The sequence below is a fragment of the Abrus precatorius genome, unplaced genomic scaffold (genome assembly GCF_003935025.1).
Source record: "Abrus precatorius isolate BTA unplaced genomic scaffold, Abrus_2018 Scaffold3, whole genome shotgun sequence".
Taxonomy (NCBI): Eukaryota; Viridiplantae; Streptophyta; class Magnoliopsida; order Fabales; family Fabaceae; genus Abrus; species Abrus precatorius.
In genome coordinates, this window is record NW_020874373.1 from 24,632,812 (window position 1) to 24,647,921 (window position 15,110).

General features: G+C 30.1%; 1 protein-coding gene across 1 annotated transcript; it reads left to right on the top strand.

Annotated features, from left to right (window-relative positions):
• Positions 1 to 4,774: 4,774 nt before the first annotated feature.
• LOC113863770 lies at positions 4,775 to 9,111 on the top strand. The gene is made up of 2 exons (XM_027497468.1): positions 4,775 to 5,060; positions 8,741 to 9,111. The coding sequence occupies exons 1-2, from the start codon at positions 4,775 to 4,777 to the stop codon at positions 9,109 to 9,111; spliced, it is 657 nt and encodes a 218-aa protein (XP_027353269.1).
• The last annotated feature ends 5,999 nt before the right edge of the window (positions 9,112 to 15,110 follow it).

The following is a 15,110-nucleotide window of genomic DNA, read 5'->3' on the forward strand; positions in this document are numbered from 1 at the left end:
TGTTTCATGTTTGAATATATTATGTTTCATGTAAAAATGATGTGTATTGTGAATATGCCATGGTTTGATGTATATGATGAAAAGTATGTAGAAATATAATGAAAAATATGTGTGAACATGAGAAATGACATATGTGAACATGTGAACGTACTTGTAAAAGTATAAAATGGAAAAGGATATGATATAAATAGTTACAGAGATACACTGGGGGAGTGGAAGATGGAGACGATATGGAATATCTTGGGGAAATGCAGGGTGGTGAGTGACATTCAGGATTGTGCACGGAATATTGTGTTCGAAAGCACCACATGGCCACACACTCATTTCTCGACTTGATTCCTGAGCATTACCTTTGCTAAGGGGCTGTCTATTGCATGTGTTGTATCCGTATTGCATTGGGTCATCCGGCGACTATTTACATGGATGTGTAAGACCTCGGAATAGAGGGGATAACTGTGGCCACAGGACGCGGTAAGCGCGGATAAAAGTAAAAGAAATCGTGAATCTGTGGAATATAATATGTGTTGATATGAGAATATGCTTTATATGACATTTTGATATGTAATGTCATGATGTTTTCTTTAATTGTGATAAGATGTGATTTGTGATGAATATGTGTTATGTATGAGTGGTAGGGTAGAGACTCACTCTTACACAACATTTTTCAAGAAACCAGGACGAATAGTACCAAGCTCACAGTGCATGGATGGATGAGAACTACTATAGGACTTAGTTATTTTGAGTTATGTAATGAATATTTTCAGTTCTATAGCATTCTTTTGAAATAGTTGTAAAACTAGTATTTCTTTTTGTTGCTGATGAAAATTTTAGAATCTTTGTTTTTCTAAATATATGAACCTTATATCATTTCATTGTTTCTTTCTCATTAAAGAGTTTTTGAAAGAACATTTACTTTACCATATAAATTTTTATGAAAATTTATCATATATTGAGGAAAGAAATATAAGGCGTTACAGGATTTGTTTGGGAGTTAGTTATTCGCTTAGAAGGAGCGAGGAACAAGAGGGAAATGAGAAGATTTATGTGATGATTATCTTTATTTAAGAATTTTTAGATAAGATGGAAGAGTTTATAAATCTTCCAAAACTTTCCTATCCCACATTTTTAAGTTCTCTCAATTTGGGTGCTTGTTATTAACTTTCATTTCTTCTCTCGTAATCTTTAAATACTTTCCTTACCTTTTTTTTCAAAACTTTAAAGTTTTAGGTCATGAACTTAGGATTGAATATAAAAAATTGTATCTTATATGTTTTGACTACATGAAGTATAGGCATAGGCAAGAAATTTGTATAGAATCAAAATAATATTATTAAGGTTAATAAGGTTCATATTTCAGATTTTAAGTAACCAATGTCAAATATGGATTGTGAGTTTGTCTCTTAGGTTGTTCTTACTAGGGAAAGGGTTCAATCTAATAGTAAAGATAATCTTTTTGCCTTTGAATAACAAATGTTTGGTTCAAGGAGGTTGGTTAAGAGGCTTCTAAAAAGAAGTTAGATCCATCTAAAACTTTGTATATCTCTAATAATAGTGGTAAAAGGAAGAATATCTCATCGAGGTCTAAGTTTGACATTCTTTATGATCTTGAAAATGAACTTTTGCAGAAAAAATAATTTTGCTTCTAAAGTATTAATAAGTCGTCAAATAGTGGATAACGAAAAGGTTCAAGCTCCAAATTCTCAAATTATGTATAAAGATGTTAAGAAAAATATGATATAATCTATAAATAGGAACAAATTAAATAAGGTAACTAAAGCTAAACCTACCAAGTCTGACAGAATGATAGAATTAAAAGAGATATCATTCATGATCCTACTTTAAACATAACTATCCTTGATAAGAAGGATTATAACTTAGATAGATATAAGGACAGAAATTTATTATATATCGTTAGTAGATTACAAAATAATTTCAGTATATGATAAACTTGGACAGAAATTTATCATTAATATCCTTCAAAAGATAGGTCTAAATTATGATATTGTCAAAATTATTTATTATTGTATATTTTTTGCTTTTATGAGTTCAAATTGGCAAAATAGTCTTATTAACTCTTTTAAGCCTTCTAGAAGCATTAGATAAGGGGACCTTTTTCTTCCTGAGACCTCTTATTGAATTAAGAATAAAGTTCTAAATAGAGAAGGAGTGCCTTTCCCTTTTGGCCTTAAAGGGCCCAAAATTCTCATTTATTTTTTGTAAATGACATTTTAGTGACTAAAACTAGTTTATAAAAAGTTGGTCTTATTAAATTTCTATCTTGATAATTGGACAAGGTTATTCCGATGACTCTCTTTGCTTCTAATGGTTGTTGGAATTAAGATAAATTATCAGGTATTCTTCCTATGCAGATATGTGATCATATTGCTAAAATTAAACCCCTTTTTGTAACAGGTGGACAAGATTCTATTTTTTACAATATGTCTAATAATGATATTTTTCTCATTAAATCTGCCTATAATGTAATTACGAAACTTATGAATAATTAATCTCTTATTAATGCTCATTTTAATTTGATTTGAAAATGTTGGTCCCCTAAAATTAATTTGTTTCTTTGAAAAGTTTAACATGGTTAGTTGTTAACTAATGATGAAATATAAGAGGTATGTTTGATTCAAATATTTCTCCCAAATATGGTGAGACTTATGAATCTGTTATGCTCCTTTAGGAATGTTTTTATGCTAGCCATGTTTGGAAGCATTTTATTTTACATTTATGGAAGGATTGAAACTCCTTAACTCTTCAACAATATTCTTTTTAGCCTAAGATTCTAGTCTATAAAATAATTGTTTATGATTATTACATTTTATCTTGTTTGAAAGGTTATTCAATTGTTCTTCCTAGACTTGTTAAGGATTAGATGTTGATTAAACAAACTCTCCACAATTCTAGCCAACTCAAGTTGAATTGACAAAATTTCCTCTTACTCAAGTTGTGTTGTCTCCTATGGAGGGTTGATTTATTACTAAACTCTCAATTTGCCTAATTTTTGTTCTCCTTTAGTTGTTGAGTTATAAGGTATATATAAAGGAGTCAAATTAGTTTTAAATTAGAGTATACAAACTATTAAGATTAAAAATGATTATAATGATGCTCTTAATTTATTTTTTAGTATTCAAAATTGTTTTCATTCTTTTTTTTTTCAATTTTATCTAATCTTTTAGAAATATCTTGAAATCTATTCAATTTTTAAGATTTGCTAATATTTGTACTGAGGCGATTGATGTACTTATAAACTAATTAGAATATATCTTAAGGATAGTATGTCTTGTATCTTTTTAGATCATGCTTATATTTCTTTGTATCCTTATTTGAACTTAGATGCTTTTGATATTTATACTTTCAAGTCTTTGGATTAGCTTTATTGTTTGTTTTGGACTTTTTAATCCCATTTAATATTAAAAAAAATTATATATGTAAATTATTTTGTTAAGTTTTTTTAAATAAAAAAATATAAAAGAGAAAAGAAAAAAATTAAATTATAAATTTAATCTTTATTCGTTTAGCCTCTGAAAAAAATTATAATTTATTCTTTATGCGAATAAACATTTTTAAATTACTTTTTATTATTTACAAATATATTGATAGTAAGATAAAAAAATCAAAATATAATTGATTATAAACTTAATTATATTCTTGCCCTATGTCCATTGATAATATACCGAATTTAACTATTTATTTTTAATTTCTCTTATTTTTTAAATAATCATTTAAGCTCGTCAACTTAAAATTTTACCTAATAATTAATGCAGATAAAAATATGACATTTTATTAATTTATATAAATAAATAAATAATATATAAAATATTAAATAAAATATAAAATAAATTTTTATAAAATATAATAAAAATTTTAATTATAAAATTGACAGAAGACTTAAAAATGCACATATGTTAAAGTATACAGAACAAAATTGTAATTAACCTTGAATAGTTTAAAATATATTTAATTCCTCTCATTTATATTTATTTATAATTTTTTTCATCTAACACTATCGACAGATGCTTTGTTTATAAATGATAAATATTAATAATTGTTTTATTTGCATAAAAATTAAATTATATTTTTAATATAAAGATCAAATTTAAATTCCGTATAAATTATAAAATATGGAAAATAAATTTATAATTTTAAAAAAATTGACTTTGTCACTTGCCATGTCTGTCACAAACAGCAAACATCACTTCTAGTCAGGCGGTACTTTTTGTTTGCTTGACTCAATTCGTCACCTATTTTTTTATTTTTTTATTTTATATATATATATATATATTTTATTGTCACGTCTTTCTCAATTCCCTTCCATACCAAACCCATTTTCGGAGTTGAGAGACAAGCAAGTTCACAACCCTCGACACTTTTTTCATCAGCACAAGTCTACCAGAACAAAAGGGTTGATAAACTCCTCTTCTACCCCAAGTTCTCTCTTTCTACTTGAGCCATCTCTTCTTTACCCACTAACAGTCTTGCAAAGTGAAATTTTGAGCTTATCCCTGCAATTTAATTCATGTAAAGTTTCAAGCTTTTTATGCTGCACATTAGTTTTACGTTTGCACATGTTCATTGTGCAATTTTTTCATATTCAGCAAAATGATAAAAGGGTCTGTGTGAGTGTGAGTGTGAGTGTGAACTTAACAGGGTTCCTCTTTTAAGTTTAAGGGTAACTTTGTCTGCTTGAAAGTAACAACAACCCATTTGGCAAAAGAAAGAATTTTTCGCAATTACATTGAAGTGGAAAATATTTTTAGGAAGCAAAAGGATGATTCAGTTGTTGTTCTTGGTGCTTTTTGCTGAGGGTGTTCTGGCATTTCTTTTGTTGGTAAAGATAGGGCCATTGAGAGATCTTGTGATAAAGAGTTTGGATCAGCTGAAGATGGGAAAGGGTCCAGCTACGGTAAAAACTATTGCTGGTACCATGTCTGTGATTCTCCTTTCAAGCCTCATGAGCATTGTTAAGATCCAGAACAAAGGTGCTAAGCTTGGAACTATGTCACCAATGGATCAAGTTCTGTGGAGAACTCACTTGCTTGAAGCTTCACTCATGGGTGCGTTCATGCTCCTTGTATCATGGTCTTTTGCATCATTGTTTATCGTTTAAATGCTTAGATACAATGATTTTTTCCTGGTGTTGCTAAGAAGTGTTGCGTGCATTTTTTCTTTTAGCTTGACCATTCTCTAGAATTCAGTTGAAGATGGGTACCCTTTGTTGTATGTTTTTAAAGTTGATTATGTTAGATGCATTTTTCTGCTTAGCATTTCGGTCAGTGCTAAACTAAAAGGATTCTTGATATTGCGTATGCTATGTCTTGAAAGCAAGGTTTTAAAATTATTGTTGCATTGTGGCCGCGGTTGCATTGCAGCTGTTGTCTAGGCAGAGACAGGGAATTAGTGGAAGCAAGAGAGGGAGAGTGCAGGGTCTCTCGAATACCTGTGTTATCATTTCAGTTTCAGTCTTTCTTGTGAATCTACTACACTACTGCTTATTGGTGCAAAACTTTATTTGAGGAATAAAACAGTAGATTTATTCGAAATCTAAGGTGTTTAGATCCAGTTTCTAACACAAACCCAGCTGATATTGCACTCTTAGTTATTAAGGGCTATAGCAGTACTACAGTGGAGCGGCCACATGCCGCTACAAAAATTGAATAGCAGAGCGATTTTAAATTGAATAGAGTTAAATTTTTTAGAAAAGATCATTTTTTCTTGAAAAGAAGCATTGTTTTGGGTGTTTTTAGGGGACAATATTGATGTTTCTCTCCACCTTTTCAGTATTTAAAATTTCCTAATTGGACACCGTTTATCTTGCTTCTATCTACTATGCAATGGATCAAAATCTGCTGTCCCATTTTCCTATCCCAAACCCTGTCCAACCAATTAAAATTTGACACCTCATTCAACTTATCCACGTCACACGTTACCTCTGTTACTTCATGTTTAATTATTTTTCAGGACAACACGTACTCCTTGCATCAGCCTAACAAAACTCCATGAGAAAACTGCCCCTACCCTACCACCACACATATTCTCCCAGTCCAGCCTCAAAACTGCCAAATCATTTCATAAGGGTCATAAGAAACACAGAGTTGGTGCTTCTTTTGTTAGCACACCCCCAAGATATGCAAACGTTCAAACTGAACCATTTGTCAAGAACCCAAACGAAAAATTCAATTGATTGGAGTAAATAAAACAAATAGCAGAAACAAGTACACACCATGAGGTTAGGATTTGGTTGTGCAACGTTACTGGAATGTAGAGATGAACTTTATGGGAGAGAGCAATTTGATTGAACATCAGGCAATATAGGAAAACGGAAGAAACATAAGTTAACAAATGTCAAATTGAGTGAAAAGCTGATGTGGAACTTTAATTGATATGTCAAAATTTTATTGGAGGGACAGGGAAGGAGACAGGAATTGGGGACAAAGGATTTTAATCCCTGTGCAACATCCACACTGCAACCCAATGTCTTGTATTTTTTTTAACTTTTATATTTGTTAACTGGCATGTTTTGATTGCCATGACTTTTTATTTTTAATGGTGAATATATCGTGAATTTTGAATATTTTAATAATCTTGAGCATTTATATGTGCATCGTATAAGGTATTTAATTTGTATATAAAATTTCTAAAAGTAGCCATCCTGTTATTATGCGCTATCTTGCTATGCATTTTTAGTGTTGGCCATTAGGCACTGCTATCTGTCTGAGATTGATAACTATACTTGGACTCCTACTCTCGTGTCAACTTAGACTTTCTAAAATGTGATAATCATGATTCCAGTATTTTTATATAGTATATAGTGATTACTTAATCTTTCAGTTGCTATGTCTAAGAAAATACAAATTTGCTCCAAAGGATACTAGTTAGCAATAGGGGCGAGCAAGAATTTAATGCTCGACCAAACCAAGCTAACCGACAGCCTAAAAGTGCTAGTAAGACTGTTTGAAGCTTCGGATTCAAATAGGTTAAATGTTTGGGTTTGTATGGGTTGTCTCGGGTGGTAATATTCTTATCTGAAATTATCCAAACCGATCGAAGTGCTATCTATGCCTCAGATATGGGAGAGTGTGCTTTAGAGTTGAGATTCATGGTAATGCAAATATTTAGTGTTTGGGAGAGTGAGTCGAGATGTGAAAGTTATTTAATACCTTTCTTGGTAATGCAAATATTTTGTAGCTGCTTACATCATTAGTACTGCAGTGATAGCAATGGGTTGCATGTTCAAGGCATTGATCAAAGGTGTAGTAATAGTAAAAACATTTAATTGATAAAATCAAATACAAAAAACATCTATTCTTAATTAAGGAAAGAGAGAGAGAGAGAAAATGTTTCAATGCTCAATTGTCGTCTTTTCTCTTTAGTTGTCCTCCTCCACTCTCCCTCCAATGGGTGTGTCTTTGTCGTCCCCTCTCTCGATCTTTTTGTGTGTCTCTGTGCATATTTCTCTTCTGAGATTGTGTGTCTTTCTCTTTGTGATTATGTAATGGTTTCTTCATTCCTTGCACTGCTACATCTTCTTTCTCCATCCTTGCGTTTCTGGTGGTTGCTCCAATATCGCCACTAATGAGTGTACACTACAACTGTTCTTAGCTGGTTTTCGTTTTCTTTCTTATTTTTTATTTCCCATCTCCCTTTTCTCAGTTTTTTGCTTCTAACATTTTTGTTCCCTCTAGTCTCACGGTGTAGAAATCTCTTCTATGAAATTGCCCAGAATGACCGGCAAAATGCAAAAGTTCGCATAAAACCGAGTACAAATTAACTGAGTTAATCCACCCGAGAAGACTGAAAACAACTGTATTTGAATTTCAAAACCTGAACCTGACCAAACCAATGTCCACCCCTCGTTAGCAAGCATAATGTGGAAGAAGTCAGTATAAAGAGTTGAATACTCTAATATGGGTTTTGGTTGAATGATAATGAAATGCCACTTAATAGTCTTATTCATCTCATGATCATCATGTTGGAGAAATATCCATGCAGGACAAAACAAGTTAGGATTGTTTAATCAATAATAATAAATGCTTTTTAATGTGTGCTGGGTGCATGGTAATAAAAACTATTACATGGGTTTTCGTCTATTGGCTTTTAATATGTGTTTTTAGTTATAGAGTTGTTGTAGAAATTTCAGAACTTCTGATCAGGCATTTATTCGGTCTTGTGTCATACTTCATCTTAGAATTTGGATAAGTTATATACTACTAGGGCTTTTCTCCATTGGCAGCAAAGGTTTTGAAATTTGTAGAATTTGAAGTATAAACTATAGACCAAATATTATAGGATTATGTATTGAAAGAAAGTATCTGCATTTTCTTTGGTGACGTTTTATTTATTATTATCTGGTAGAGGATGTGGTGTTTTAGTTTACTTCGTGATCATTTGTGTTCTAATAAGCAAGTTTATTTTGTAATTAAGGATAATGAGCAATGATGCCTATCCAATCTTTTTATCTATTTTTTTTTTTCTAGATTTTGTTCATATTGATGCTGTGAGGAGGTCCATTTTCTTGACTATTGCCTGTTTAGTTTAAGTCTTTTTTGTTTTTGGTTTTTACTAATAATTACAAAATTGTTAAAAGGAAAGAAAGTGAAAATAATGGGACAATTTTTGTAATTATTAGTGAAAACAGAAAATGAAAGCAAATATGTTTCCTTAAACAGCCCATTAGAATTAGCATATATCTTAAGCTAGATGATCCTATCTTAAATGAATTAATATGGTCTTGCAGGTTTTACATTATTCCTTGGATTCCTTATTGATCGTATCCACCATTATCTTCAAAAACTTGTTAATTTAAGGAGTAACGTGGGAGCTTCAAAAGAAGAATTGGAAAACCTTAAAAAAGAAACTGTCCAGCTCAAAGAAAAGGATGAAAAAGCTTCCAAGGAGATAAAACAACTTAAGGAAGAACTTTCAATCCTGTCAGAAAGTTTGAAAAAGATGAACTTAGAAACTGAAGAAAAGGACCAGAAAGTTGAGATTGCTGAAGCACATGTTGCTTCCCTCCAAAAGCAAGCTGCAGATCTACTACTTGAATATGACAGACTCTTGGAAGACAACCAAAATCTTCAGGCTCAAACACTCGGACACAAGAGTTAAGGAAAATTTGAGATACCTTGGTAAACAAAGTTTTGGGGTGAGATCTTTTTCCATCCCTAGTTTTTTCAAAATCAGCTTTTTCTTTTTTTGAGAAAAGGAAGTTAAATTTTAGTCCTTTTTTAAAAAAAATGCAATATTGACCAAATAGCTCTCTGCTCAAGTTTATAGAGTTTGCAATTCTCTATCATTTAGTTCACCATTTTATTATTAGTAGTTGCTTAACAATATTGTCCCATCTAGTTTCTTTCTTCCTTCCTTTTTGGTTATTAAGAATTATTAGCAGGACAAATACTTATCAAGAATTAGAAAAAGAAAGTTTAATGAATTTCAACTTTATAATTATGCTCTGGAGTGCATCTTGTCGTTCAATTTTATTCATGCCTACTGATAGCTGCAATCTTTATCCGGTCGGAGCAGAAACCCAAATAACACAAATTTATAAAACAAGGCGCGGGTGAGATATAAAAGCAATTAAGTTCAACTCTTACGGAGAAGCTAAAGTGTGTGTGTGTATATATATATAATGAAAACACAGCAAAAGAAATTAAGATATTTATTAAATCATAGATAATATAGTAGATAATACCTATGATCTATTTTATTTAAATTATAGACTATATTATAAAATAAATTATAAACTTTTAACATTTGGACAAATACATAATGTGATAGTTGATAGAGGGTTAAGGGTCTCTAATGATACAAAATTGTAAAATCAAATAAGAAGAAAAAATCTAATTGATAGGAAAGAATTAAGAACTTTTTGTGAATAATATGGTATATAATCTGTATAAGCCTTCTAGTGAAGGTATAAAAAATAAATTAAAAAAATATAAAAACTCAAAATACTTCTACCTATGATAAAGAAATTATAAAAAGAATTATAAGAATAATCAGACTACTAATAAACCTAAAGAAAATAAAAATTATCAAAAAAATAATAAATTTAAAGGAACGTGTTAGAAGTGTGGTAAGTATGGACAGCGAACTAATCAATGTAAAGTAGAAAAGAAAATTAATTATTTAGAAAATGAAAAATTAAAATAAGTTTTAACTACAATATTAATAAACTTTGAAGATGGAATTTTATATGAGGAGAATATAATAGAAAATGAAATGTATCAATTAGATAATACTTCACAAGAATCAGAAGAAGAAAATAATAACTATTATTTAAGATCAGGATTACGTGATTACAAAGATTGTATAAGTCCTTAGATAAATGTATTATCTAGAGACTAAACACAAGCCTTAATAACATTAGTTGAAGAATTAAAAGATGGTTCATTAAGAAATGAATTCATAAAAAAATTAAGTGATTTAATCAAAGAAAAGCCCTTAGAAATAGAACCTATAGAAATGAAAGATGTATATGAAAAATTCAAACAACCAAGTACAAGTATAACTATTAGAGATTTACAAGAAAAAATAAAAAATTTAAAAAGAGAAATAAATGAATTAAAACAAAACCAAAGTTTTAGAATTCAAATTATTAGAACTAGAAGGAAAACAAACCTATTAAAAAAATAAAGTGGTAAACAAGAAGAAGGAGTAGAAATATTTAAAATGAAATTATTAATATTAATGACAACTCATAAATGATGGTGTGAAATTACTATCATAATAGAAAAAGAAAATTTTAATATGATAACTTTAATAGACTCGGGGCAAATATCAATTGTAGGCAAGAAAGATTAATTCTTACTAAATATTATGAAAAGATAACAAATAAATTAGCCACAATAAGTGTATCTAAAATGCATATACAATAAAAATTATCAAAAAGAGAAATTGTAAAAACAAAATGTTTTACAACCTCTTTGTTTTAGTAAAAAATATGACAAATCAAATGATATTAGAGACTTCATTCCTAACATTATTATATTCTTGTAATATAGAAGGAATAATAAGTACTAAAAAAACTAATAGAATTCAAATTTATAAAAGCTCCTAAAATGTTGTGCGCAATCCGTCCTTAGTTTGTATCGGAGCCTGATATATATATATATATATATATATATTAATATAATTGTGTCTATGCAATTCTTCAAGTTCAAATGTAATATACATGTATTAAAATTGATATAGTTAAGATGCGAAGATGATGTTGTGAAAAATAAAGTAAGCACATTTCGAATTATGATATACATTGTGATATGACATATGATGGATGTCAGCAACTATAATGTAACATCCTTAATTTTGTATTCCAAATTATAGAGTGATTATAATGAGAAAAGGAAAATAAAAGAAATATTTCTCTTGAAAAATTATAGATTTAAGAATTAATGAAAAGATCAAAGTTACATTTCGGATCTTTTGTAGAAATAGTTACACATTTTATCGGATTTATGGAGTGAAATAAAAATTTCCTTTTGAGCCATCTATTAATTCGTGTTACATACTTATAAGTTTAAAATATATATGATGTTGTCTTAAAATAACTGATTACCTATATTATAAATACATCAAAATAATATTTATAACAAGATTAATCGAATATCATAATTTTTAAACTTGAACATTTAAATAATCACACAACCTAATCAACTTAAAATAGAAAAAAAAAATTACAATTCTCTAAATCTTAACAGAGCAGTCCTTTCACCACTTCGCTGAAAATATGATCCTAGAACGGGTCAGTCTTTCTTTAATTCCTTCAATTAGCATTTCTTGGAAACATATTTTGTAAGGGCGAATATTCCCGTCACACTAATTCTTTTCTTTATAAATCAATTAAAATAACAAAGGAAATGTAAATTAGTACTAAGGTTACATTTACAAATTCATAGCAACAAACAGTCGTATAGTTTATATTTTTAAATAATATAATGTACACTGAAATAATATTAATTCATACATCATTTTACCAAGTATTATAGCAAATCAAACATATTATCAATCATATCATTAGTACTTTCAAATATACACTAACATCATATCATATCATGCCTTTTAAAACTGAGCATTGTGTCATAATGTGTGCATTATAATCATATTAATTAATACATTATAATTCATATATTATAATTATATCTGCCAATATATTACAATATCTATATTATAATTACACTAATCAATCTATTATGACTCACCTATTACAAGCACACATCTCACAACTTCACAATCATGGCCTCTGGGATCCCTTGAGGTCTTACATAAGTATAGATAGTAGAAAGTTAGCCTGAACAACACAGATACAACGTGTGTTCCCTTGACCCCTTTCAACAAAGGTATAATCAAGAGTCTCGTCAGGAGATGAGTGTTTGTTCTATGAATGTTTTTACTTTCAGTAAATCATTGTGCACCCTTTGACAAATAATATTAATCACCCTTATTTCTCTAAAATTTCTCAAATCTTTTTCAGACTCTATACCCCAGTGTATCTTTGTAACTATCTATACAATGTCTTAGCATTTCTAATGACGCTTACTTTCTCAGCATTTCATATGACATTCAATTTCTAAACATTTCCCTTTTTACTTTGATAACATAAACACCTTTAATTTTACATGCACACTTATTCACATCAGTCTTCTGTTCATCAACTTTCACTAATAAAACATTATCATTCAAGACAATCAAATATTTTTCATAATAACATGAATTCACCAATTTCAACAATCATCAATTATCAAATGTAAACTCACTCATTACACTACACCATTTCAATACAGACAAATCATCCACCTATTTTACATCATACAAATTAATAAAATATGCCGAAGGTCGGACACTCTCGGGCTCAAACAGTTGCGCAGTTTAACATACATTAAACTAAACCACAGATACATTGCTGGAGATCACACTCTTTCGGTCTATTTATAAAATTGTCTATCCTGGTGTTTAGCATCTTTTTATCCTATATTATCGTAATCCAACAATAATTATACATAGATATCAATATGAAAATCATAAACTTTCTTAAAAACTTGTGTTACTTATAATTTTTGCTATAAAAATCTTATCTAAGTGTTTTGAGAAATAGATCATCGATTTTCATACTCCAAAAATCTCATTTTAACACGAAAATCTTAATAAATATGAGGGCTTTATTATTCAAAATAGGGGTATTGAAGTTTTTAAGCTAAACCACATAATAGAAGTTAGGTTCAAGATTTATTCCCCTTACTTGGAAATGAGTCTTTAAGATCAAATTCTCCTTGAGATCCAAAAGAGAGGTACAACACTTCCGATTGGAGGTTTTGTTCGAACAATGAAGATCTCTCTAAGTATTACAAAGTAAACACCTTTTGAAATGTTCGAGCTTGGATCTGGAAGAACTTCAGAGTTCGGGAGAGTTTACTCTGGGAGTGGAAGGTGAGAGAACAGAGAGAAATGAGAGGGAAGGTTGTTTTGGGAAGAAAAATGAAAGTTTCGGTGCTGAGACCCCTTAAATACCTTTCCAAATATGCATGATCTCGCTTGAGCAAGAAGATTCTGGCTTAAGTCAGCTCTATACTCGTCTGGGCAAGAAAACTAGACAATGGAACTACTCAATTTTTCGCTATTTTAGCCTAAGTGAGAGACATATTCGCCTGTGTAACACCTTTATTTTCTTTATTCAAAAAAACAAATTTTTATGGCGGATGGAAAATAAATTTATTTCTATTCATAGATTTAGTAATAGAATCAAGACAGAATTTTATATTTCCTTCTTTGTGAAAGTTTCATAAAATTCTAAAACAGTCAAGCTTCCAAGGATAAAACTTTGAAATAATTTAAATAAAACTTAGCTTTACTTCTAGCAAATCATTTAGTTCATTTTCAACTCCATATGAATTTAGAATTTTCACTAAGAACATCTTTAAAATATTCATTACAATGAAATTGACCCAAGAATCATAAATTCTGAAATCCAACATTTAAAATATTGCCAAATTTACTCATAATGAAATACAGTTAAGATAAAAATAATGGTTATAGTCTCTATAGAGCAGTCTTCCTTCCAATACCCTTGGATTATGATCCTAAGACAGACCCAGCACTTTTATCACTTCACTTTCATTACCTGAAAATATTAGTAAGGGTGAGTATGTCCCGCCCCACTAAATCTCTAGTTTAACATAAGCAAAATACTCACATGTATATACAGTACTAGGAATATTACTTAACATGGATTAAATTAGTAATAACACTCAAATCATCCAAGTTGCCATCATAAAGGAGCATACACAGGACAAACAATCAATCATGTTCACCACTTCAAATCATGCATCTTTCTACTAATCTGCATGTCATAATACATGTATTATATCACGTCAATCAATATGTCACAACACATGTGTCCTAATCACACATGTCGATGTATTACAACACATATATCATAACAACATCAACTGATATGTTACAATACATATATTATGACTGTACAATTTCTATACCAATTCATACATATCACACTTTCATATTCAATGCCCCTAGGATCCCTTGAGGACTTCACAGTTTAGATAGTAGCTGGTTAGCTGCAGTAATACGGATACACATGTGCTGACCCAGCTCCTTCTAGCAAGGTATAGTTAGGAGTCTCGTCAAGAAATAAGTGTGTGGCCTGTGAATGCTTTCATTTTCAGCAAATCATTGTGCACTTATTTACACTTAACACTCACCCTCTCATTTTCTCAAGATTTTTCAAATCTTTTCCGGACTCTATACCCCAGTGTATCTCTGTAACTATCTAACCTCACCATCAACATTTCTCATTCTTTTCCACACCCTTTTTACAGGGCACGTGTCATAATACGCGAGCCTTATCCACATAGCATGGTGTATTACAATACATTTCTCATGAGTACTCTTGTAAGTCGTATCACAATATCTGTATTGCAATCACATCCATTCATCCAGTCTGACTCCTGTATTATGATCACTTTTTTCCAGCATTTCATTTAATTTATTCACACATGCGCTCACTACACTTAGCCACGTTTACTGTAGCACCGTGATTATATTGCACATCACACAGAAAACCTTTCTTATTTAATAATAGACAAACACTC